General features: G+C 43.0%; 1 protein-coding gene across 19 annotated transcripts in view; it reads left to right on the top strand.

Moving 5' to 3' along the window:
• The window catches only part of DLG2 (discs large MAGUK scaffold protein 2), an 834,734-nt gene that overhangs the window by 462,841 nt on the left and 345,483 nt on the right, over positions 1–26,410 (top strand). Inside the window, exon 1 of one of the 19 annotated variants that reach the window (XM_033146064.1) lies at positions 16,533–16,984. The exons of 17 other annotated variants lie outside the window; for them this stretch is intronic. In XM_033146064.1, the coding sequence (XP_033001955.1) occupies positions 16,907–16,984 (78 nt within the window). In that variant the 5' untranslated portion in view covers positions 16,533–16,906. Of the gene's footprint in view, positions 1–16,532; positions 16,985–26,410 lie in introns of those variants that run through there. One more of the 19 variants, XM_033146067.1, reaches the window with a different exon arrangement.

Genomic DNA, 26,410 nt, shown 5'->3' with positions numbered 1-26,410 from the left:
CTTAAACATACTCCGGTTGTCCCTATTTGATGAAAGCTCCTTTGGAACTTCATTTTCTCAATTTTCATCCTCCCTTCTTCCGCAAAGTGAAGGAAAGGCCCTACCACCTACCGGCAGCAGAGCAATCACATTTCAGATGCAGCTATATGCTACCCTCTTGCGAAACTTCGGGATGGTGAGCAGCAACATAAAACCTTTTAAAAGCAATACAGAAAAATCATTAAAATGGCTGGCTACTCAGGAAAATGTTAAGCAGCAGCAAAGTCATATCAGCATAAAAAGGACTTCAAGAGGTGCCTGAAAGCCAAAAGTTGAGGGTGCCTGTCAAATCTCTGCAGTGATCATGCTCCACACCATGGGGCCAGCAACTCTAAATGCCAGGCTTCCGACTGAATCCAGCTGGGCCACTGTAACTCAGAGTTTTGCAAACTGTGTGTCGCGGCACGTTAGTGTGTCGGCTGCAGTGTGTAGATGTGTCGCTTGAAAGCTCTTATAAAGGGATGGTTTAACTGCCTGTTTGCCTGTAAAGCTGAATTACTGTGTCGCGAAATGATGCTTGTCTAAAAAGTGCGTCACCAACATGAAAAGTTTGGAAAGCTCTGCTGCAACTCTTTAGTTCAGTATGTATGCCATTCAGGGGTGTAGCAAGGGGGGACGTAGGGGGCGGTCCGCCCCAGTTTCCATAATGGAGGGGATGACAAATTATCAAGGAACAATTACTACCCTACTAGGGCGGTTCATAAAAAACTTTTAAAAAATGCCTGCTCCAAAGGTCTTATCTTACTATACTAGGGATTATAAAGCTATATTTGAAATTTCATGCATATCGGTTAATATCTTGACCCTCCTCCACCAAAATAGTTGTTTACTTGGCTGTTTTCCTATGTCGTGAAGGCTGAAATTTCAGTTAAGTGGAGCACTTACTGTTCCCAACCCTAACCCTGTGGAAAGCCATCTAATTAGACTTTAATTTGATTTTGAAATGTTTTTAAGAGTTAATTTAATTATTGTTTGATTTTATACCAATGTTATGTATCTGATGTTAGCCACCCTGAGCCCGACTTCGGCCGGGGAGGGCGGGATATAAATAAAAGTTTATTATTATTATTACTACTACTTGTTATTATTCCTTTGTAAGAAAATATGAAATAACGTAAAACAATTTTTGCGGGGGGGGGGTATCAATGGGGTGGGGTGACAAGAAATTTTCCGCACCAGGTACCACCTGACCTTCCTACGCCTCTGGTGCCATTCTAGTGTTTTTGTAGCATGATGTTTTCTAACAGGAATAAAATATATGTGTATGTTGGCATCCATCTGTATCGGGAGACAATGGAGCAGTGTGGCTTTTGTTGGAAGGTTGCAGCGTCTGCTGTGGCTGTAGAGACTGATATGGGAAAGACATGTTTTGTTGCAGCTGGGGCAGATGAAGGCATCCAGTTGTGCTGCTGCAGATGCACCACGTTGTTTCTTTTCTCTGCACTCCTCCCAGCGATCATTCCTCCTCTGTTCACTGCTATGGATGTAGAACCTGACTGTCTGTCTCCAGGCACTGCAGTTGTCTGCAAGTAATTCCCACACAGCAGGGTTGATGTTGCCAGCCTTTATGTTCCTGTGTTTGCACAGACAGTCCTGAATTCAATCCTGGCTCCTCCAGTTAAAGTGGTGTGCTAGTAGATGACGTAGAGCTGCCGACAGAGTGGAAACTACTAGGTTAGATGAACAAATAGCTTGCCTTTCTAGAAGGTCACTTTCTGTGACTTTTTGGAGCAATCAGCAGGTAATGTTATTTAGCTTTGTGGCATGAAAAGCTGTTGATTTTGAATATTTAACCACTGTTACTCAGTAGTAGATCAGACCTTTATTTTTCTCTAGACTTGTTGACAATCCTAACACGCACAGTTACTAAGATGTTGCTGCTGTTCATTCACCCCTTCCTCACAAAATGAGAATTATTCACCTTTGCCTCCGATCCCATATTCTTTAAACATAACTGTTTCAGGCAGCAGATTATAACGTGGTGGTGCAATTTTTTCAGGCCGCAGATGTTCCCTTCAAGGAAAACACTTCCAGTGGGACGTGCAGGGAGCAAACTCTTGCAATCAAAACAAAAGTAACCACCCCTAAATCCATGTATGCAATTTTGCTGAAAGGCTCTGAATTGTCCCTCAAGTGATAACACTCTCACTAAGCTTATAAGCTCCATAGCTCAGCTACTTCTGTGTCTGCTGACTGCACTGCACTGTTAAACACTTTTCGTAAGAAAAAAATGGCTTCACCAGATATCTGCAGCATCAATTATTTTTTTTTAACCTACAAGGCTGTATTTTTGTGAATGGCACAAATTTCTTTACAATAGCACTGTCATTTAATGGTATGTGCCAGACACTGGAGGTTTCTTATTTTCTTCCTTACGGGGCTGTAACAATGAAGTGTGCGCAGCAGTTTACCTGTTTAGTTAACCCAGATTCTGAAAATGTGAGATGGCTTGGGGACCCCAAGAGGCAAGGGTTATTGTAGAGGTGGGGTCCTCATTGTGTATCCCTCTTTTCTTTTTCTTTTTTGGAAGACATTGTATTACACAGTCATATGCTATTGTTTACTGCTCTGTTTTCCTGATGTACATTTCCTGCCCTCGATATATGCATTCCATTGTGCAAGCCACTCAGAGAATTTGGTTGGGCCATATAGTGGTGTAAATAAATATATCTTGAAAATAAGAAAAAAGAAGCCAGAGTAACTATAAGCTGCTCCCTGAGTTCCATCTCTGTAGTGGAGTCTTTTGGCAAAGATTAGAGGGTCAACTTGAGGGGGTATAGCTTAGTGGTAGAGCATACCATCCTACCTTTTCAAATCTGAAACCGGAACACGTGTCTTCTAGGACACACTCCCGGGCATGTAATGTGACCCATGCCACACTCTAGCCCACAGGTCAGCAGGGTTTACCTCGCCTGGGCTGGTTCAGTGGAGATCCCTCCATGGGCCAGATTGCATGCACGTGTGAGCGCCCACGGCCACGATTTCCAGTGTCTGCATCTGCGCAGACATGATTTCTGGCATCTACGCATGCGCAGACATGATTTCCGGCACTGTGTGTGGGGACTCGCCGAGTGGGCAGCTCGGTTCGGGGGTGGCTCATGGGCTGGTTAAATTACCCACGTGGGCCGCTTGTGGCCCGTGGGCCTTAGGTTACTGACCCCTGCTCTAGCCCCCCCAAAACCTCTTTTGGGGGGCTAGAGAGTGGTCCTAGAGCATGTGAAATTGTGGCACCCAAAATGGCCACCAAGATCTTGCATGAAAAAATGGAATGTCCCATTTTTTTCTGGGCACTTGGCAGGTCAGGTAGAGCACATCCATTTCAGGTGGAAGGTACAGTGGTACCTTAACTTACAAAGTTAATCCATTCTGAAGGCACGCTCGTAAGTCGAAATCTTCGCAAGTCGAAGCCGCCATCTCAGAACAGAAAAAAACTTCGCAAGTCAAAAAAAAACTGCTTTGAAAACCTCGTAAGTCAAGGTATCGTGCCGCCGCTTTCACTTCGGAAGTCGAAAAATGTGGAAGTTGAGTCGCTTGTAAGTCGAGGTACCACTGTACCAGGTTCTACCACTGGTATCTCAAGTTTCAAAAGGAATAGGTAGCAGGTGACCTAGAAGGCCTCTGCCCCAGGCCCAAGGCAGGGATAGCCAATGTGTTGCCCTCAATATGTTCTTGGACTACAATTCCCATCAGCCCCAGCCAGTATGGCCAATGACCAGGGATAGTGGTGATTGTAGTCCAGCAACATCTGGAGATGTTCCCTCCCATGCCCTAGGGAGTTGCTGTCCACCAGAGTAGGTCTTATAGGACTAGGTGGACAAACTGTCTGACCTGGCATAAGGCAGTATCCAGCGTTGCCATTAGTATCTCCTTCCAGTAAGTGGGAGGCGTAAAGCTATAAAGAAATTTGCTGTCATTATGATGGGCAGAGGGTAGTGGAAGTAGGACTGGTGTGCATTGCAGGGAACATGAAACCTGCTTCAAATATTCCTTTCTGTGGGTGTTCGGCATCCAGGGCCAGGGATAATAACAGGTTTTTGCCATTAACATAGCACTTACTTTATGTTTAGGAGTTAATGGTACCCATCCATTTGTACGTGCAAAGATAAATGTTCATAAATGAGCTGGAGTTTGTGGTGAGCAGTGCAGTGGCCAAGTTTGTTGATGATGCCAAATTGGGCAGGGTGGTAAAGAACAAAAAAGCGATTCGTGTGCAGCTCCGAAAGGCTCTCTCCAAACTGGGCAAATTGAAATGGAAAACGTGGCTCAGTGTAAGCCAGTGCATTTGGGTTTTGTGAGGCTTTTTGGCCCCAATGTGCATCACTTAATGAGTAAGCAGTGTTGCTGGCATCCATCTGTCTTGAGAGACAATGGCTGAAGTCAAACCACTGAATTAGCAGCACTGAAGTGACTTCACTGGGTGCAAGCCTGGCCAGTGTGTGTGGAGGTCCTGGGCTGCACAGATGACAGGACTTCGTATAAACAATTGTGGGTCTGATCTAGGGGTGTTGGAGAATTGGTAGTGTGTTACAGGCTGCATTGATGTTACAGAGTGAGACAACCCTCTCAAGCAGCTGATTTGGAGTGTCATGAAAGGACATGGAATTGATAGTGATTGAATTTATTGTTGTCGTTACTGCCAAGGCAGGGGAGAGGTGCTTATGGAATCTTCCACCTCACAGTCTTCTCTTACATGCTATATATTTTGGAAAGTTGCTTTTTTGCTGTGCATTTGGACATTTCTTAAGATATTGTAACAAAATTATAATACTAATAATTGCATGGTGGTTCCTGGCATCAAGGAGCAGGTTTTGTCTATGTTTGTATAGAACTGGAAAGCACTTTGAATCAAGATGGTGGAATGAAACTTTCAAAACTGCCCTGATTTCCACCACTGATTTCAAAACTGCGCTGACTTTCTTCTTTGATTTCTTAAAATTCCCAACCAACACTGAGGACGAGACTTCTCGTGGTTCTGTATGTTTTATTCTTTCGTAGGTGTTGTTTGCCAGTTTCCAAACAATGGCTGTATCAGACCCTAAGAATCTAAAAGGGCTAAAAGACATACAGTTCAGCAAAAACAATTTCAAACTTTTCCACCCTTGTCTACTAGGTCAGGAAGCCCTAAGCCAAGCAAACACTTGCGTGTAGAACGAGAGAAACAGAATGAATGGGATTTATTTCAAATGGATTTGTGTGATAAAAAATAGTTACTTCTGCAGTAATTTCTCTCCCCCCTGCCCAGGCCAGAATGAAGTACTATATTTAATTTAGCTTCCTGTCAGGAACAGTGTGCTATCGTATTTGGCTTCCTCTTTAATCCCTAATTAAAGAGGCTTCTGTGATGGATCTCAGATGCTGCAGCAGGTAAGTAGCAATTAAGTACATGACTGATTAGCACAGTGGAATATCTTGGGACCCTCAGTGTGAAAATGGAGCTAGGCTCAGTTGAACAGTTGAAATCAATAGGAGAACTTGCACAAGGTCTCTCCCTCTCTTTCTCTGTTAATTTGACTCCTTTGGGATTGTGGAGGGCAATTTGGATTAATCATCCGCAAAGTCAGAGCAGGATAAAATTATTCTTCTTTTTTGCCTGTGTGGTGGAACCGAATGCGTCATCCTTCTAGTTGCATTGTGGTTGCGTTGTACAGTACATGCTTCACAAATGCAAGGAGAAGTAGAGAGGTGATCCAAGGAAGCCAGACTGAAGCAATATAGCGCATGTTGAAATATAGAAACAGTTCAAGTTATAGCGCGAAACCATGTGAATCAGCCAGGGTGAGATTTGAGCTTGCATGCCCTCTCCTTTTTTGCTGCTGGTGTTGGGAGGAAGTGATTTGGAAAAATCCGCCATTAGTTTTAAACAAGCCACAGTTCCCTGTTGAATCCAGACGTCGGGAACTGTGATTTGTTTAAATGCTGGTTGATAAGTGTGGGGTGTAATGGTGCAGTCAAGTGCAACATTCCGACAGAGGACTAACAGCCTCCATGTTCTAACTGGTTGCTGTGACAACCAGTTTGTCGGTTGCTGGTAGTTTTGAAAGATAACTGCTCAGTTGCAGTCACCTCAGGACCAACTTCCCTCTGGTATAGGTTATTTGCTTGTTATGTAACCTAAGCCTGCCTTCGGGTTCAGTTCTGTAAACCTGAATGAATCTGAGAGTAAAATAGTTTCATATTAACATGAATCAGATTCGTGTGTGTAATCTTTAAGAGGGATTCAAAGGGATTTTTAACCCAGAAGGCATCTTTATTAGTAGAACTCAGACGAGTCAGCAACAAGCTGATCGCTGCATAAACTTATAAAGCGGGTTGTTTAACTCTGTTAAAGTAAACCTTCCCACAATAAAAACATGCCAGGATCAAACTGGCTTCAGATACAGATATGCTCTGAAACCATAATTTTATACAAGAGATGGGCGAACAAACCCCCAAATGAACTCTCCCTTGGAGACCCAGATAAACCAATTAGTTTTTTGGAAACAATCTGGAAACAATTTATTCGTTTCCTGTTCAAATCCTGGGGTCTTAGGGATTCAACACCTAAGGACTGACAGAGCAGTAGCACCTAGGAGTTTGAGCCTTCTCAGCTGCTGCCACTACTGTTATGGATGATGGAGTAAAAGGAAGAAAAATTGCCTTCAGCCTGCAATCTGTACCACTATCCTCGCTGGAAAGTAGGAAAAGAGAAGGGTAGGGAGGATGCTGGGAAGCTCAAACTAGAAGGAGCACTTTTCTGAGTCAGATATTGTTCTGAGCTGCCGCATAGATTGCAAAGAGAATACAGAGGATGTGTGTGGTGATCTTTGAAATCTTGACTCTCCTTTGGAGAATGCTTTCAGGAACCTCAAAAGTTTGTTTCCAAGCCAGTAGTCCTGCAGTAGTCCAAGCCATTAGAAAGTAGTCCTGCAGCATCCATAATTTAAGCAAACTGCAGTCCCCGGAGTTTGGATGTTACATGGAACTGTTGAGCTTCCAATCTCCTCTTTCTGGTATATGAAAGAGGAGAAGAATAGGGAGCACGAGGTTTGCTGTGGCTCATGCAGTAGGAAATCACAGTTTATTGTTGCTGTATGAACTAAGTCATAGAGTTAGATCTGACAAAGACATTTGTGGCTTCCCAATTAAGTTCATCCTAAATTTCTGTCTCTTATTTCTTAACACACTTGAATTGGAGAGAAGTCATTTTCCAGTAGAATTGAATTTGTGAAGGAAATGTGAATTACTTTGGAAGTACTTTGTGAAAATGTGAAATACTTTGGAAGATTATTTTTTTGCACGGAGATGTGAGTTAGAATTTACCAAAGAAATCTTTTCCAATCCTCTCTGATTCATTTCTGCTCTTGTTCTGTTAAAATGTAGCAATTGCAGATTTTGAAATGCTGCTTCCTCCACATAATAAAGTGGTCCAAAAACTTATTGTGCTGGCCCCAAGGGTTTGTCCATGAAGCGAGGTCCAAGTCCAGTCCTGGGTCTAGGGGTCCAAAGGAGGTCAATCCGGCGGGGAGCAAGGCAGGGAGCAGGTCAAGGTCCAAGGCAGGTTCAGGCACAAGGTTGCAGGTTGAGCACACGCTTGCAACTAAGTTGCTCACGCAACTTGGGCTGGGTCTGGCTGGCTTTTATCTGGCCCTATGCTTAGGGCGGTCCCGATCCTCCGGAGACTCGCCTCTCCTCCGGGCCTGGAGGCGAGCACTCCTCCTGCAGACACTTAACTCCCTTCGCCTCTCTGCCCTGAGCCCCTGTAGCTCAGGAGAGGCTGGTGGGTTACTGGACCCAGGGGATGCCTCAGCTTCCTCTGAAGAGGCTGGGAGTGGAGCACCTGCAGGCAATGGGTCCTCCCTCCCATCAGGAGCCAGAGCAGACTCTGCTGATGCCTGCACCTGGGGATCCAGCACAGGTGGGGATCCTTCAGGCTCAAGCCCTGGCCCCGGCTCAGCTGGTTCTGGAGGCGGGGAATCCTGTGCAGGCTGGGATCCCTCAGGTTCAGCATCAGAGTCTGACTCCCAGGCCATCACACTTATTTTTTAACCGAGTAGTAATAATGGATGATGACAGTCCTTGACAGTCCTAAACTGGAGCTAAATGAGATGTGAGGAGAGATTATTGGTTTTAACTCTGGGAAAGAGGAAGAAGTTGAGTCACTGTAGATGTTTTAATACTGTCAATCTAGAGTTCTGCAGCATCTTTGAAAATATATATGAAGTCATGGACTCCTAGAATTATAGAGTTGGAAGATACCTCAAGGGTCATCTAGTCCAAGCATAGGCAAACTCCGGCCCTCCAGATGTTTGGGACTACAATTCCCATCATCCCTGACCACTGGTCCTGTTAGCTAGGGATGATGGGAGTTGTAGTCCCAAACACCTGGAGGGCCAGAGTTTGCCTATGTCTGATCTAGTCCAACCCCCTGCAATGCAGGAATCAGAGCTAAATAATCCCTGACAGAAGGTCATCCAACCTCTGTTTAAAAACCTCCAAGGAAGGAGAGTCCACCACCTTCCAATAGCCACTCTATAAACCTCAGAGAAGACTCCCTAGAAAAGACCCTGATGTTGGGAAAGATGGAGGGCACAAGGAGAAGGGGACGACAGAGGATGAGATGGTTGGACAGTGTTCTTGAAGCTACTAACATGAGTTTGGCCAAACTGCGAGAGGCAGTGAAGGATAGGCGTGCCTGGCGTACTCTGGTCCATGGGGTCACGAAGAGTCGGACACGACTGAACAACTGAACAACAACAACAGTTTCCAACGGTGTTTCTTGGCTCATGGTAAGTCTTCCATCAGCAGAACAGGGAGGGAAGCAATTTTATGTGATTCTCCTTGCAGCCTCTGTGCTCTAATAAATCTGCTTTGTTTGGTCCCACAACCCTCTGGAGCAGATTTAATTGGGGGGGGGGGTGAGGCTGCAAGGTGGAGGGTGAATTACAAAAAATTGCTTCCCTCTTCGAGCGACCTGCTGGACACAACTAAGGATGTAGCAAGGCAGTGATTTATATTCCAACCCATGGTGATCGCATGTAGCACTGTTTCCATTCTGCTGCAGTTTGGATTCCAACAAAGACGTTACTTGGCTTCCTGTCTGCGGTAGTGAATTTTACATAATTGTGCTATTATTTTCTTATTCCACACCATTCAACACAAAGGAAATGCAGTGCAAATGGAGGTGCGGGGGTGAGTAATCAATTATATATTGCTTGTGGAGTGAAAGCAACACCAATTGTGAATGCCAGTCTTATTCATTGGAATAACTATCATTCCAGACATGGGACGAACAAGTGGACACTGGCAATTTCCATGCCCGTTTTCATCAGAATTCTCTGGCATCCCTAGACACAACCTGGCATTCCCCATTGAGATGTAGGAAAAAATGTCTTGTATGACGTGGTCCTAATTTTTCAGTCCAAAGTTGCTTGGTAGAAGGGGGTTGTGGGAAGCGTACACAGAGTGCTAGGATTGTGAGTGCTTTGTGCTAATGAGGGATAAAGCAAATTGCTGGTTCCTGTTTGGATGCTTGAAAGGAAGACTTCTTCTTCTCTCTTGTTCCTTGTGCGTAAGTTCAGCAGATGGCTACATGCTGTGGTCAAGAGCAGGAAAGGGACAAGGAGAACGTGACTGCTTCTTGGACTTAAAAAAAAAAATACTGTATCTCTTTCCGAATCGGAAGACACATCTGTTGCCTATGCCTCTAAAGAAATGGTAACTTTATTGCAGGGGGAGGAAAGTGACTTATTTTTTCTTTTTTAAAAAAATAATTTTCGAATAAAAAAAAATCAAACAATTACAGAAGAAACAAAAGGTAAAAAAAGAATTAAAAGTAAAAATACAGAAATATATAAAAAAAATTCACAGACCAAACCAAACATTCTCCATTGCACTGCTTAATTTAATTGCACTTAGTTCCCATAGTAATCAATTGGAGGTAAATTTAGTCATGACTAAGATGCATTCAGATGTGGTTACTGTTGTGTTCGTTTTCCTGGTGCTTCTTTCCTGTTTCCCAATGTTCCAGTCACACTGTTGTATTACGGAACTGTAGCTTTTTGACCAATATACCGGCATGCCACATTGAATTTTGTTCGCACCAGTGGGCATGGTGTGGCACAACAGGTGTCATTGGACCACACTGCTAATTCTCCACCCTTTCCTCATTTGCAATCTTCTGTTCCCCCATGATAACAGCAGACAGGGGTGCCAACTTGAATAAAATATTGGGGGCCCCAGGTAAGCCCCGCCCTGCATAATCAATCACATGATGCGGTGCACACACACCTTTAAATGGCAATGCCCATCAACTATTGGGGGTCCCAGCCCCCTCAAATATTTTATTGAGGGGCTGAAGGGACCTTGGCCCCTAGCAGTTGGCTCCTATGTCAGCAGGAAAGAACCATATGCCAGGATACCACCCCAAATTTTGTGGCATTGCTCCTCTGAGTTTACGGGTTAAGGATGCTGCAAAGAGATATGTTTTGGAATCAAATAACACCAAAATGAGCACTAAACATGCATTATATTCAGCTAGTTTTTTGGAAGTGGTTTTTACCTCATTTGAAAGCTCAAATACAAGCAGGAATTAACAGCTATGTTAATGCATCCTGAATCCCATTGATTTCAATGGGAACTAACCTAGGGTGGGTCCAACCAATTGCATCTCCCGCTTCCATTCTGTAACCTACAATGTCTCACCACAAGAGAGTCCACCATTCAGCCCCAAAGGCTCCCAGTTTGAAGCAGGGTATGTCCGATGCTGTCCTATATGTTTCGAAATGTGGTATTCATTGTGGGTGTTGTAGTGTAAGGAGCACAGTTATTTATGCATCCATTATTCCGTTGCACTTAGGAAGCAGCAACTTTTCCTCATAAATCAGAAATATATTCAATAGCCTGTCTGCCTCTCCACAGTAAAGCACTGTATTGCTCAGTGTGTGGCCTCATAAAATGTTTCTCTGCAAATATGCACCCTCCCTGGTGAGGTTTGGACCAGCTGTTTTTGGAGACCAGATGAGCAGTTCTGCTCAGCTGCATGCTAATTAAAGCTGAGACTTTATTGAATTTTTGCATTTCAAGCCCTGGATGGATAATGCCTCCTCTCTGCACCAGCATTTGAACACTGATAAGGGGTGTGTATGACCTATATGAGGCTTGGTCTTCCATTTGCGTGTGAGAAACTGGAGCAGTGCTCAAACTGTTCTCCTCGAGATGTGGCGAACTAACACACACACGAATGAATGAAAGAATCAGTGAGAGAGAATAGGAGTTTAGAATCTTGGTCCAAGAGCACAAATTTGCTAATTCAAACTCTTCTTTGGCACTTTTTTTCACCCTCAAGGTGTGTTGCTCTTCCTCCAAAAATCATTTTTATACAATGAAATATAGCAGCTACTGGCAACATGATCAACCAATTCAGGATCCAGCAAGGATGCTTTTAGTCAAACGACAAATCTGTCAGCAAATCTATTGACAAATCCTTCTAATAATCTAGTACAGAGTTTGGGAAACTTCTGGCCCTCCAACTAGTCTCCCAACTTTGAATCCAACAACATATTGAAGGCCAGGGGTTCTCCATCTTTGTTCTACAATGGCCAGCATCATTGTAACCTTTGGTGTCTGCTTGATCGTATATCGCATGGGGCTTGTAGTTCATGCATTCCAATGTACTATGTGTGATTATTGGAGCTTAAAATTGTACCCAACCTCTTGGTTGTTTTTTTTTTTTTTTAATAAATGGGTCTGAGCATAGGCAAGAACCACAATGTGATATAAAACTTAAAAGGTAAAGGTACCCCTGACCATTAGGACCAGTTGCGGACGACTCTGGGGTTGCGGCGCTTATCTCGTTCTATAGGCTGAGGGAGCTGGCGTTTTTCCGCAGACAGCTTCTGGGTCATGTGGCCAGCATGACTAAGCCGCTTCTGGTGAACCAGAGCAGTGCACGGAAACGCTGTTTACCTTCCCGCCAGAGCGGTACCTATCTATCTACTTGCACTTGACGTGCTTCCGAACTGCTAGGTGGGCATGAGCTGGGACTGAACAACGGGACCTCACCCTGTCTTGGGGATTCGAACCACTGAATTTCTGATTGGCAAGCACTAGCCTCTGTGGTTTAGAGCACAGCGCCACCCACGTCCTGCTATAAAACCTACCATGGGACAATCCTGAAGCCCTACATTGCAGCGAATCACATTAAAATCAATGAGATAAATTCTCCCGGTGGAGAACTGACCATTATTTTGTAAGCTGGAATGGCTTAAGATCATTAAAGTCAACTTGTGCTTGCTCCATTAACTTAACTCCAGAAAAATAACTGCAAGAATGACTGCACCCAATTGTATCAATCAAACCTAGTTCTTACTACTAATATAATGTACATGAAGAGCATATGGGACTATAAACAGCTTAACAGCAGCATTTGTTAGAAAGTATGTGTGGTTTTATAACCATAATTAAAACAATAGATACGTTGGACACCTGTTTAAACCAGAACAGTGTTTTCAATAATACTCTGATATTATACTTGGTTGCCTTTCCTAGCACTGCTTAATCCACGTAAATCAAGCAGAACTTGGAAGCAGAGGAGCTAACTGTAAATCAAATGACTGCATGTCAGACTTACAAATCCACTTAAATTTTGTCTCTTATATGGGACATGAAGTATTTGATGATCAGCCTTTATAGCAAATGGGTTGTTGTTTGAAATATAGCCTAATTCTTCCAATGGGAAGGAACTATACGTGTTCGTTCTGGGATTAGCTGAGACCCATAGAATCTAGTACTGTAGTCTCCGTGTTCTTACGGCTATCTTGAGTTTAATAAACATTTCACATTTGTCATCTCAATACTTCTTGCAGTAACATGCAAAGTAGGTAAGAACTGTTGTTGTTGTGGTGGTGGTTGTTATGCCAAGCTTAATTTTGTGAGTTTCGGTGTTTATGTCAAAATTTGTTCTGTTGTCAAAATTTGGTAAATGGCTTGACTTGCAGTATTTCCAATCCAGTTCAAATCTGACTCCCATAACCACCCTCTCACAAACACACCCATGGTTGACTGTGGAGGTTAAGGCTGTCGGTGGCTCCAAACCCTGATGGCTATATTCTACATTCACTGTTGGAGGCAGTAGTTTCTGAATACCATTTCCTTGGAATTATGAATGGGGAAAGTTGCTGTTGCACTCAGGTCCTGCTTGTTGTCTTGTTGGCAACTGTGAGAACAGGATGTTGAACTAGATGGCCTGATCCAGCAGGTGGTTACTGTTATTGTTGTTGTGTTGTTGTTTTGTTTTAATTTATTGCCTGCTCTTCACCCTTAACATCCCAGGGTGGGTTACATCAATTTAAAAAGCAACTTTAAAAAAAATACTCACCTGTGTGCCATCTATTGTACCCTATTGTTGTTTTCTTGTGGTTTAGAATTGCATGGTTGAACCAGAGATCAAATTTATCCTCGCGAACAGAGAGCTGGCAGCATCACCACCTGGGGTTTGGGTGAAGCTATTCCTTAACAAGCAAAGATTAACTCCCTGCCTAAAGCAGAGGCACCTTAATCTATTTCTGCTGCCTTAAAATATAGTGGTGGTATTAAAAATGAAAGAACAGGGGCTGTCAGTTGCATTGCTAATGGTATAGACTGGGTGCACATGGTGTTTTGCTGAATGGAGTATGGGCATCCATTTATTTCATGGAGCCGTTTCTCAGAATTCTGGCACAACGAGTGAAGATTTATTGTAGGAAGAAGCCAAATGACTTCATATTTTCCATGTATGCATTTTGTTAGAGCCTTTGGTCATAATCATCTGCAAATCCTGTTGAGCACACCTTGCAGGTTTTGATTTTAGGTAACCTCTTGTTTCTAGAGAAGAGTCCTGTATAAAAATAGCCTTCCCTCTGCTCCGGTTGCCCATTGATGTGATTTGGCCATTGTGTACTTCAAGGTCCTTGTAGCACTGCAACTGAGCGTGATCTTCATTCCTGTGCGAAATCACACATTGCATCTAAGAGTGTCACTTGTCTTCAGCTAGGACAGCTTGTAATGTTCCATGTCGAAGGCACGTTTGGTTATAGCTGTAATATTAAAAAGAAGACAAAGAAGAGAAATACTAATCCCTCTTTGAAAAGGTAGGAAGGAAAAGAGGGAATATATGTATATATATTCTCCTGGTGCAGCACTGTTTATTTGGGAATCATAGTCAAAAGAGTGATGCTTCTCCAGCAAAAAACAAACAAACACATGGTTTACAAAAGCAGCGACAGTGGCTAAACACATAGGGTGGCAAAATCAGAATGGGAAGTGCACACCCAACTTCAGGCACAGGGAGTTCATGGATCTGGTGAAGGCTGGCCCTACCATTGGGCAAAACGAGGCGGCTGCCTCAGGTGGCAGATGCTGAGGGATGGTAGTCAGGTGTTGCGAGTATGAAGCCACTTCTGGAAACCTAGTGGAATATATTGCAAATTTAGCACTCATTTCTGTGTTATCAACAAATGGATTTTTTCCATTTGGATTTTTTCCTAGTGGAATATATTGCAAGTTTAGCACTCATTTCTGTGTTATCAACAAATGGATTTTTTCTGAAATCAAGTAACAAGCAAATAAACTTGTGCTATATTTCTTTCTTTTTAAAAATATTTTTTTTATTAATGATTTTCTTAGTTTACAAAAGTATCTGCATTGCCACTTTTTTACATTTGTTGTGAGACATTCGTGTTGCCTACAATCTAAGGTTGGGAAGAGAAGAGGGGGGTGCATGGTGTGTGGTATATTTCTGGAGTCATGCTTTTATGTCATGTGGAAGCTCAAACAGAATTTGCAAATCAGCAGTGAGGGGAACATCAGGAAAATGGGATGAATTGCCATGTGAATACATCCTAGCTAAATTTGTGGTTAGATCCCTCCCCAACTGCTACCCACAATTATGTGGGGTGCTTTGAATACATTATTCTAGCCTAGGAATATCTAGCCTGGCATGACCACATGGCCATGCAATGTTGCTACCCTTAAGTAGAGCTCTGCTGGATCACACCAAAAACCCTTCTAGTCCAGCATCCTGTTGTCACCCTGATGTCCCAAGGGAAGCCCGCAAGCATTCTCCCTATCTGTGATTCCTAGCAACTTATATTCAGAGGGTTACTGCCTCCAGAATGCATAACCACCCCTCCATCTTTTTTGGAGTCACACTTCCTTTGGCCCCATCTCCCATTTTGAAGGTTCAGCAGAGTTCTACTTCTGCATCAGTTTTCTGACAGGGGATGAGGGCATCAAGTTGACCTCTGGAGATAAGGAGACCACCGTTTCCAAGGCTGCCACTAGGTCCTGTAAGGGCTGGAGCCAGGATCCCCCACAGGCACCTGCTTCTGAGGAGCCAGAAGTTGCCCACTGCACATCACCAGTCCAGAATGGATGCTTCTCATCATCCATAGTGTTTTGTGGTTATTCTCTTCTTATCTCTAAGGGCTTCTCTCTGAAGCTGGATAGTCTGCAAGGTGAGAAGTGAAGCTGGCAAGGGAATTTGAATATTTCAGTTAGGGGTGAGGGAGAAATTTGATTCAGTTTGCACATCAAGGTGGATCTACCTAATTTACACCCTCCGAAAATGATGCACATACTGAAACACATCCATCCTTCAAAATGTGCAGGTTTCTGAATTTTGCAATGCAGTTATCCAGTAATGTGCATGTACTAGGGTAAAGTTTGCATTTTAAAAAGGCATATACATTTGTGAAAATCAATTTTAAAATGCATTAAATTGTGGGGAAAGTGCTTGCAAAGTTGAGCGCATTAGGAAAAATTGCATGGAAGAAATTCACACTAAAATGATTGTGAATTTTATATTTCACAGACTGATGTGGAGAACTGAGCTTAAGATTGGGAGTGTGGGGTGGGGAGAAACTGTATGAAATCAACAGATCCACCCACCCCTTATACTAGCCTGTGCTCACCATTCTCCCTCTCTTACACACTTTTAAAGAAAAGATATCAAACTCTTGTGACCACGCACCACCTGTTTTTTAAGGTGCAAATGAGAGGATGCTTGGCAGGGAAATCATTTTGGAAGGTGAGCACAAAGAAAAAAATGTTGGGAGGAGCGACAAGCAGCTCTGGACCCCAATGTGTGGGCATTGGCTTATGGGGGGTGGGTGTTAATAGTTTTCCCCAGGGGAGAGATAGAAGACAGGGAGTAAGTTGGGAGTAGCTGAATCTCCCTAGCAAGTAGGGTTTGCAGGAGTTTGGCCAAGTGACAGAGTCGTAATTCTGTTTTGTGCTTTAAACAACTACTCTCCTGGGCCTTTGACAACTGGACAAGCTATGAAAAGATTTTTTTAAAAAATCTTCATGTGCTTCATTCTCACTGCAACATCACATATCTGGGAGGCCCCCCCCCTCTTTTTGAGCTGCCGTTAGATGTAATTCTGATTCTTAGCTGCATAACTCAGAAACAGAAGCAAGGAGTTAAATTTCATAAGGCGAGAGAAGCAGGAGGTGAGTGCTGTGCTTCACTAGTTTACTGCGGCTCCTTTCATGCTCTCTCTCTCACACACACATGTAGTTTGTGGTGTCACTGCTAAAGAACTGCAGACAGACACTTAGCAGTCTGGATGTGAGCTGGATGCAAAGATTCCTCACCCAAGACCTCCTGCGGGCAGTATGTAAATATACCTGCCTGCTGGTCACACACAAGAACCTTATTCCCCTCCCTTCACTTCTTCCCTCCTCCTCCCCCCCCTCCTCCCTGCCACAGTCAGCTACTAGAACTGAAAAAGACCCGACAAAAGCGGCAGTAGCAAAACAGTGAAAAGACCTGAGCCGTTGCCACTATTGCCTCTGAGCTCCGGTGGAAGTTTATTGTCGGTGTGGCTGGGAAAAATCCTCGCTGCCTACGATGCTGGCTTCGATCTGGTATGCGAAGAAGCTGGGACGCAGGTTTGTCCATAACGCCAGGAAAGCAAAGGCAGAGAAGGTATGTTGCTACCAAGGGAAGGAGCCTCTCTGCTGGTACTCGCGGGGTCTCTCGGTGTCCTGTGCTGTGTCTGATTGTGCCAGTCGAAAACACGACCTGCTTAACAGTGTAATGTGATTAATTCAAGGAACGCACTGCGACTCCTGTATTTATTTATTTATTCCTTCACCCATGTCATCCTCTCCTTCCCTGGCTGGTCTCATTTAAATCCTCAGCAGGTGATTTCTTTTGAAAGTCTTTTGTAGGACCTTTCTTTCTTTCTTTTTGGACAAAATAATCTGCTGTGCACCTGGCCTTTGTGTTTGTGTGGACAGGGGTGGTGGGGATGGGGGAGAAAGATCACACTGGCGAACTTGTTGCAGTTCTACACTATTTGGCACAAATGCATCCGGTGCTTCTTAAATTAGTGACTCTATTTTTCTTCCTTTGCATGATATATGCCCTTGTTTTGATGCCACATGTGCATGTGAAATAAGTGAATGGAGAGCCTTGTGTCTGACACTTGTATTTCTCGATACTTGTTGCAGTAATGTTGTGATACACCTCTTTAAAGGGCTAGTAGCTAGGATTACCAAACCGAACAAAACCCACAAGCCGCCCCTTTGACCTTACTTGCCTAATTTATCTAACATGCACTGTCATGTTATTTATACTTCACCCCTGCTGCTTGTCCAGCATCTTCCCGTACCAGAATGTGTGATGGCTTTGCGTTAAATGACACATTTTTTTCAGCAATCAATCTTAGTGGTGGAGTTTTGTTTCAGATCTGTCCCTTAAGGACAGCACTTAGTGATTTCAAATTTACGCTCATGACAACGGGGAGGAAACAGAGGAATGAAGATTGTTTTCGATTTCGGAGGGGAGAGAGGAGATGGCCATGAGCTTTGCAGAGTTCCACGGTATCGACTAAATGACATTATCCTTTCCCCCCAGAGTGGGATGGTTGATGTTCTGAAAAACTCTTAAGCATTGGGTTAAGGAGGTGGGGGGGGGGGAGAGTCGGAAGTATAAAGGTGTATTGTGAGCACCTTCACTACTAAATATGTCAACTCCCAGGGTTTCTATGGTCTTTGATGTATCAAAAGAATTTGCCCGGTTATTTCTTTGGTATTCCTTTTGTGTTGGGCAACCTGATAGCCAGACCCTGCACACAATTGCTCATTCACCTGGCCGGAATAAATTTCCATGATCCGGAGCAACCATAGAAGGTGATTTATGAGGAATATGAGCCCAAGGTATGGTGGCATCTTTGAGTTGTTGCTAGTAAAGAATTGTACTGTATAGGGTGAGAGAATTATTATTCTACATTTTTAAAAAAGGTTGCATGCTGATGGGTCCTCCCATCACTACCACCCTGGATGGAGCAGGATGATTTCAAAAATTCTGTTTGCTGGTTTATAGTGTGATACCACTACAGCAATGCTCACAGGAGGGTAAGTCTTATGAAGTCGGACCAGCAGTTCAATTGCCCCAGTGTGCTGTCTCTAAAAATGGCAAGTAGCCAGGGTGCACTTAAGCTATAAAAAGTGCCTTACTGGATCACACCCAAATGCTATCTTGCCCATTTCCAGCAGTAGCCAGCCAGATACCCCTTAAAGCCCACAGCAGGGACGTGAAGGAAACAGCCCTTCCCACCACTCTGTGACCATGCCCAGCACCTGGAAGCTCCATCATGGCTTGTAGCCCCATTGATACATACACCCTTAATAAATGAATTGAGGAAGGGCCACAGCTCCGTGGCAGCGCATATGCTTTTCATGCAGAAGGTGCAAGGTTCAATCCCCAGCATATCCAGGTAGGGCTATAAATGTTTAAGTCTGAAATCCTGCTGTCATTCAGCGTAGATGATATTAAGCTAGATTCAGGTAGGTAGCCGTGTTGGTCTGATGCAGTCGGGGGGGGGGGATAAAAAATAATAATAATAAAAATAGTCTAGTAGCACCTTAGAGACCAACTAAGTTTGTTCTAGGTATGAGCTTTCGTGTGCATGCACACTTCTTCACATACGAAGCTAGGCAGACCCAAGGTCTGATTTAAGCATCTTCCCATGTTCCTGTGAATGGCCCAATCCCCTTTTTGAAAGAAAGTAATGAAAAGCAACACTTCCTCTCCTTATTCCTGGGTCTGTTGACAACTACTTTTATTGAATGACCCAGAGTTTGTGTGTGTGTGTTTGTGTGTGTGTGTGTGTGTGTGTGTGAGAGAGAGAGAGAGAGAGAGAGAGAGAGGGAATAATATTCTTCCTATTCATTCTTCCCACCCCATTCAGAATTTTATAAACGTCTTGCCCTCCCTAGAGCAGTGGGCATTGATAACACACCTTTTATGTTGTTCCCAGCTCCAGGCATTCTAAAGCAGACAGATGCCTGGAGTATAATGATGCACCTCCTTTGGCAAATAGCCATTGATATTCTCTCTCCACCACTCCCACACACAAACATTGCATGAAGCACACTCTTTGTGCACCCTGCTTTGCAGCCCTTGTTCCATTTACCACTTCTCCTTCTCCGTTTTCTTTTCTTTTCTTTCTTTTCTTTTAAACAGAAACGCTTCTGCTTGTTTTGGAAGCCAGCTTACATGGCACTGTGCGTGCACAGAAGAGGGAAGGCAATGAAAAGAGGCTAATAAGGGGGGGGGGGGGGAGAGAGAGAGAGACATCAACAATCTCCATCACTTTTGAAAGAAAGGCCCTTTCTCCAGATATCTCCCAAATGGGAATCTATCTGAGACTGACAGCCACATTCCATGCCCTTCTGATATTAGCCATGCGAAACTGAACAAACTTGTGTTGCATGATTTTGTTTTGTGGTGGGTTTTTTTGGCAGCAAGTTCATAGAATTCTAGTGAGCAAATCTAATAAAAAGAGACATTTCCCTTGTGGTCTAGCAACATGCGATATGAAAATGTTCTTTGAAATTGCATCCCTGTCTTTTCTACCACCACCAATGCTTCTCTCCACTTTTTAGATGTCATTGATGCTTATATATGTATTCTCTCCCCCCACCCCACCCCCGTCCTATGAGATCCCCCAGAACAAATATTGGAGTTTGCAGCGGTTCAGGATGTAGTCGGAAAGGTACAGGCAAATAAAAGAAATGAGCAATAATATAAAGAGCCTTTTCTCTCCTGGCAATTGAGAGACTAGCAGATTTATAAAGAGGATTAGACAAATCAGTGGAGGATAAGGCTATCAACAGCTACTCATCTGCGGTAAGAGGCATATTTCTGAATACCAGTTGCTGGAAGCCACAGGAGGGGAAAGTGCTTTTGCATCCATGTCCTACTCCATGTCCTAAGATAGAGGGGAAAGATGGAGGGCACAAGGAGAAGGGGACGACAGAGGATGAGATGGTTGGACAGTGTTCTCGAAGCTACTGACATGAGTTTGGCCAAACTGCGGGAGGCAGTGAAGGATAGGCGTGCCTGGCGTGCTCTGGTCCATGGGGTCACGAAGAGTTGGACATGACTGAACAACTGAACAACAACAACAACCTACTCTGTGGGCTTCCCATAAGCATCTGATTGGCACTGTAAGAACTGCATATGGGACATTGCATATGGGATCTTATAGGCTGCATGGAAACCAACAATATCTAAATGTTGGAGAGGTGTATTGAGGATTGGGGGGGGGGAGTGTTCATTTTCTAGAGTGAAACTTTCGAGTATGGTTTAATATTTTCCTCTACCAAACTGCTAGGAAAATGTCTGTTCTCTGTTCTTGGATGTGATCACAAGAATTCTGTGAACTACTGCAGCCAGGAGCAGAGATCAGCAGTGTGGGGGCATGCATTGCATGCAGAACATTCAACCCTTGGCATCTTCAGTTAAGGATTAGGCAGTAGCAAAGATCTCTCTGTCTGAGACCCTGGAAAGCCACTGCTAGTCAAAGTGGTGAATTATTGGTCTGATAATCCTACAGAGCAGCTTCCTATGTTCCTAAGTCATTACATTGCATATATCACGTAACACAGTGGTGGGGAACATTTTTCACCCTGGAGGCTGCAATCCATTCTAAAAGTCTTTTGAGGGCCACGTAGCCATAGTGGGCCAAGTTGGAGGGAAAAGTGAGCAGAGCAACACATGCTAATTTTGCTTTTGTAGAACAGAGTTGTTTCTACATGCACTCAACACACCCCTCTGCCTCTTCCATTCAAACGAACGAGCAAGAGCCATCACCAGAGTTCCAAGGACCACATCCCAGCTAGGCAAAAGTGCTTGAGTTGTGAAAGAGGGTCAGTGAGGAGTGTGGCCTGGAGAAAGTTTTGAGGGCCACACAGGGAAGCTTGGAGGGCCACATTTCAACCCACCCCTGTTATGAAACACGCACATTCGATTTCTGTGGCAAATGAAGAACATGGCATGTGGCAACCAAGAGAACCAGGGAATTAGTTAGAAGCATAAGTAGTCTCATAAGTAGTGGTGGAGTCTCCTTCTTTGGAGGTCTTTAAGCAGAGGCTTGACAGCCATCTGTCAGGAATGCTTTGATGGTGTTTCCTGCTTGGCAGGGGGTTGGACTGGATGGCCCTTGTGGTCTCTTCCAACTCTATGATTCTATGATTCAAAGAGCCATCACCTCTCAATATGAAACCAGAGGGTGGGGGATGAAGGTCCATACAGCTGCTGCTGCTGCTGCTCATAATACCTACAGATTTTTCAATTTAGGAGCAAAGCTCCAGTGAAGACCTATAAATAAATAAATAAATAAATAAACAAATAAATAATAGATGATAGATAGATGATAAATGATAGATAGATAGATAGATAGATAGATAGATAGATAGATAGACAGTTGAACTTATTAGTCACTTGTCGCCCAAACAGTTTCCAAGCAACTTACATGGGGGGTATACGCATATAAAACATTAATATTCTATACTATTTATTGAAAACAGCAATAAAGCAGCCCCCAGCCCTCATAAAATTGATAGAAAACATTTGGCAGCATGTTCATAACAAGGAACAGAACAATACTCTCATCCATTAATCATCAGACAGAAAGAAAAAATCAACATTGGCATCCACTCCAGCCCAGAAATCATTCACATCAACCCTGTGGTATTTTTTTTTAATCTTCCTTCAAGAAAAAAGCCAGAAATCCAGGATCAATGGCAGCTACTGTGTAACGTTGGGGAATGGGTCCTCTGAGGATGAGCCAACAGCTCTCCTCTTCTTCCAGGGAGCACATCAACAACTGCAGAGCAGGGAAATATGGCACAAGGACACCTGACCTGCAGTTGCCTTGGCTGTTCCTCCACTCCTGATGATGTTGGGGGGTCCAAACTATAACAACCCTGGAAATGCCCACACAGTTGTGAAATGGACTTTCTGGATTCTGAGCACCATTTGGAGGTAGTCTACTGCTTCTTTGTTTGGGTTGGCTTTTGGTGTCCCACATTAAAAGTTTTTAAGGATTTATTTTTTTACGCGTATGAGGTTTCAGAATACATGTGTTTTGTCCGTTGCATGTTAATTATAACCTATGAAGTGTCCCACGGATAGGGAGAGCAGGCTATAAGTGATGCATTCATTCAACACTAAGCAATGCATCCGCTTGTCTTGAGAAATTAGACTTGGGAAATTAGACAAGGAAGGGCACTTTGCTGAGGGACCTTATCTCTGTGGAAGAGTGGCAGGCTTTGCATGCAGGAAAAATAATAATACCATCTCTATTTGTTTAAAGATCAAGTAGGAGATGAAGGGGAAGGCTAACTATGGTGACTATATAAAATAAAAAAATTCCTTCCAGTAGCACCTTAGAGACCAACTAAGTTTGTTCTTGGTATGAGCTTTCGTGTGCATGCACACGAAAGCTCATACCAAGAACAAACTTAGTTGGTCTCTTGGATTGCAAAAGGTCCCAGAGGAAAAACTAACAACTCTCAACCACCCAATAACGACACAAGAAATAGAAGATGCAATAAACAACATGCAACTGGGGAAGGCTCCAGGACCGGACGGATTAACAGCAAAATATTACAAGACATTGAAAGACTGGCTATCACAGCCGTTAAGAGAAACTTGCAATAGAATACTAGAAGGAGATAGGGCACCAGAGACGTGGAAAGAAGCCTTTATCACACTGATCTTAAAACCAGATACTGATAAGACTTTAATGAAAAACTATCGTCCAATATCCCTTTTGAATGTGGATTATAAAATCTTTGCAAATGTTTTGGCTACAAGGTTGAAAAGAGTGTTGAAAGATTATATACATAGAGACCAAGCAGGTTTCTTGCCAGGAAGGCAAATAAGTAATAATACGAGGATTATTGTGGACATTCTAGAAAAACTGGAGAGAGACATAAACACAGATGCAGCACTATTGTTTGTTGATGCAGAGAAAGCTTTTGATAAAGTATCTTGGACATTCATGAAAAAGAATTTGGAAAAGATGGGAGTTGGAGAAAAATTTTTAAATGGCATAAAGGCCATTTATACAGAACAAAGAGCTAAAGTTATTGTAAACAGTGTGATATCGGAGGAGATTGAAGTAGAGAAAGGAACAAGACAAGGGTGCCCTATCTCCCCTTTACTTTTTATCACGGTCCTGGAAGTCCTTCTGAATATGATTCGGAAAGATAAACAGACAAAAGGAATTAAAGTGGGAGAGAAGGAATACAAATTACGTGCCTTCGCGGATGATTTGATGCTATCCCTGCAAGAACCAGAAGGCAGTGTCCCCAGAGCCTTGGAATTAATTGAACAATTCGGACTTGTAGCTGGCTTCAAATTAAATAAGCAGAAAACCAAAGTTTTAGGTAAAAATATGAGTGCAGAACAGATCCAAAGAATTCAAGAAGCCACCGGCCTCAATTTTGTTAAATCCGTAAAATATCTAGGTATCAATCTCACAAGTAAGAACTTGAACCTGTATAAGGACAATTATGAAAAACTGTGGATGGAGATAAAAAAAGACATGGAGATTTGGACAAGACTCAAACTGTCGTTAATGGGAAGAATAGCAGTGGTTAAAATGAATGTCCTACCAAGGATGCTGTTTTTATTCCAAGCCATACCAATTTTGGATAAATTAGACTGTTTCAAAAAATGGCAAAAGGACCTATCGAAATTTATATGGCAGGGCAAAAAGCCTAGAATAAAATTTAAGATTTTAACAGACTCTAAAGACAGAGGAGGCTTTGCCCTGCCGGACTTAAGGCTTTACTTTGAAGCTGCGGCCTTTTGCTGGTTAAAGGATTGGTTTAAACTAGACAACGTGGATGTGTTGGACTTGGAGGGACACGATAATATGTTTGGATGGCATGCATACCTTTGGTATGACAAGGCTAAAATCCACAGAACTTTTAAGTCTCATATTGTGAGAAAATCCCTATATCAGGTATGGACTAGATACAAAGACTTGTTTGAGAGAAAGACCCCTAGATGGATCTCCCCAGTGGAGGCCAAGGCATATAAGAGACCGAATATGTCTGCAAACTGGTTAAGATATATGGACATACTGCAGCAGGAAGGGGACTCTTTAAAGCTAAAAAGCTATGATCAAGTAAAAAGTCAGGTCCCCGACTGGCTGCACTATTATCAGGTTTATGAAACATTTAAAATGGATAAAAAAATCGGTTTTCAAGTAGAAAAATCAAAACTGGAAACAGAACTGATAGAATCGAACTTTAAAAACCTTTCCAAAATGTATAATCTTTTGCTAGAGTGGCATACAAAAGATGAATTGGTTAAATCTTCAATGATAGATTGGGCAAAAGATGTCGGACATAATATCATGATGGATGACTGGGAGAGATTGTGGCAAAAAGGTATTAAATTTACTGCTTGTCATGGTTTAAGAGAAAATATAATGAAAATGGTTTATAGATGGTACTTGACACCAGTTAAGATCGCTAAGATGAATACCAAAATGTCAGATGTATGTTGGAAATGTAAACATGCGAAAGGTACCTTTTTTCATATGTGGTGGTTGTGCCCAGTGGTAAGTGCCTTCTGGGACAAGATTTATAATGAGCTTAAGAAGGTAATGAAAGTTACCTTTTGTAAGAAACCAGAGGCATTTCTCCTGAGCATAACCAATGAAGAGATACCCAGTCAGGATAGAGTGTTTTTTATGTATGCCACAACAGCAGCTAGAATTTTATTGGCAAGAACATGGAAAGGTGAAGAGATACCAACGGTGGAGGAATGGCAGATGAAGATGATGGAATATATGGAACTCGCTGAACTGACCGTCAGAATCCGAGACCAGAGGGAGGGGAAGGCGTCGCAGGAGTGGAAAAAATTCAAAGACTATTTGGTTAAATCAGTTAAACTGAATATTTGAGCAGAATTAAACAGAATGTCGGCTTTGGTAGATATGTATTAGATATGAATGGTAAGAGGAATTGTTGTTATGTGAAAGATGTATGTGTCAAAATATGCTAAGATAGGTCGTTAAGATAAGATACATAGCTATTGAGATATCTGACCAAAAGAAAGCTAAGTATACTAAAATTTGGGTAAAAGTGAATTGAACAATATATAAAGCTACCTTGAAGAAGTATATGTTTTTTGAAGACAGTGGAGGGAACGGGGGAAGTCCCCAAACAGAGAAGTTAGAAACAAGAAATATATAAAGAAAGATAATGGTTAAGGTCTGTATATGTTTATTTTTATGTTTTTATTGTTGTTATTGTTCTGAATGTTGATTATGTTTATTGTTGATTATGTTTAATGTTTATTGTGTTTTTATTGATGTTTATGCTATGTGTTGTTCTTGTATTTTGTTCTCCTTTTTTTATTGGAAAATAATAAAATCTTATAAAAAAAAAAAAACAAACTTAGTTGGTCTCTAAGGTGCTACTGGAAGGAATTTTTTATTTTATTTTGTTTTGACTATGGCAAACCAACATGGCTACCTGCCTGTAACTGGAACTATGGTGACTATGTTCTACCTGCATGGTTGGAGTCAGTATGCCTCTGAAAACCAGTTGCTGGGAGCAGCAGGAGGGGAGAGTGCTGTTTTGCTGCTTGCGGGCTCCCCCACGGGCATGTGGTTTTTCCAAAATGAGAACGTGATGTACTGAAACGTCCAGTGGTCTGATCCAGCAGGACTGTCCTTGCGTTGTTATGTGACATCATTCTGCCAAATGGTTCCTCAAGTTCTTTATGAATAGTCAGTGCTGTGTGTGTTGGACAAATACTCCGACCTGCACTGGGGCAGCTTCCTACATTGTTATGAAGCATCATAATGACTGCATAAAAAGGTAAAGGGACCCCTGACCATTAGGTCCAGTCGTGTCCGACTCTGGGGTTGCGGACCTCACTCTATAGGCCAAGGGAGCTGGTGTTTGTCTGCAGACAGCTTCCAGGTCATGTGGCCAGCATGACAAAGCCTCTTCTGGCGAACCAGAGCAGCACACGGAAACACCGTTTACCTTCCAGGCGGAGCGGTCCCTATTTATCTACTTGCACTTTGACGTG

Source organism: Lacerta agilis, chromosome 4 (genome assembly GCF_009819535.1).
Source record: "Lacerta agilis isolate rLacAgi1 chromosome 4, rLacAgi1.pri, whole genome shotgun sequence".
NCBI classification, from domain to species: domain Eukaryota; kingdom Metazoa; phylum Chordata; class Lepidosauria; order Squamata; family Lacertidae; genus Lacerta; species Lacerta agilis.
This window is presented reverse-complemented; position numbering and strand designations above follow the sequence as displayed.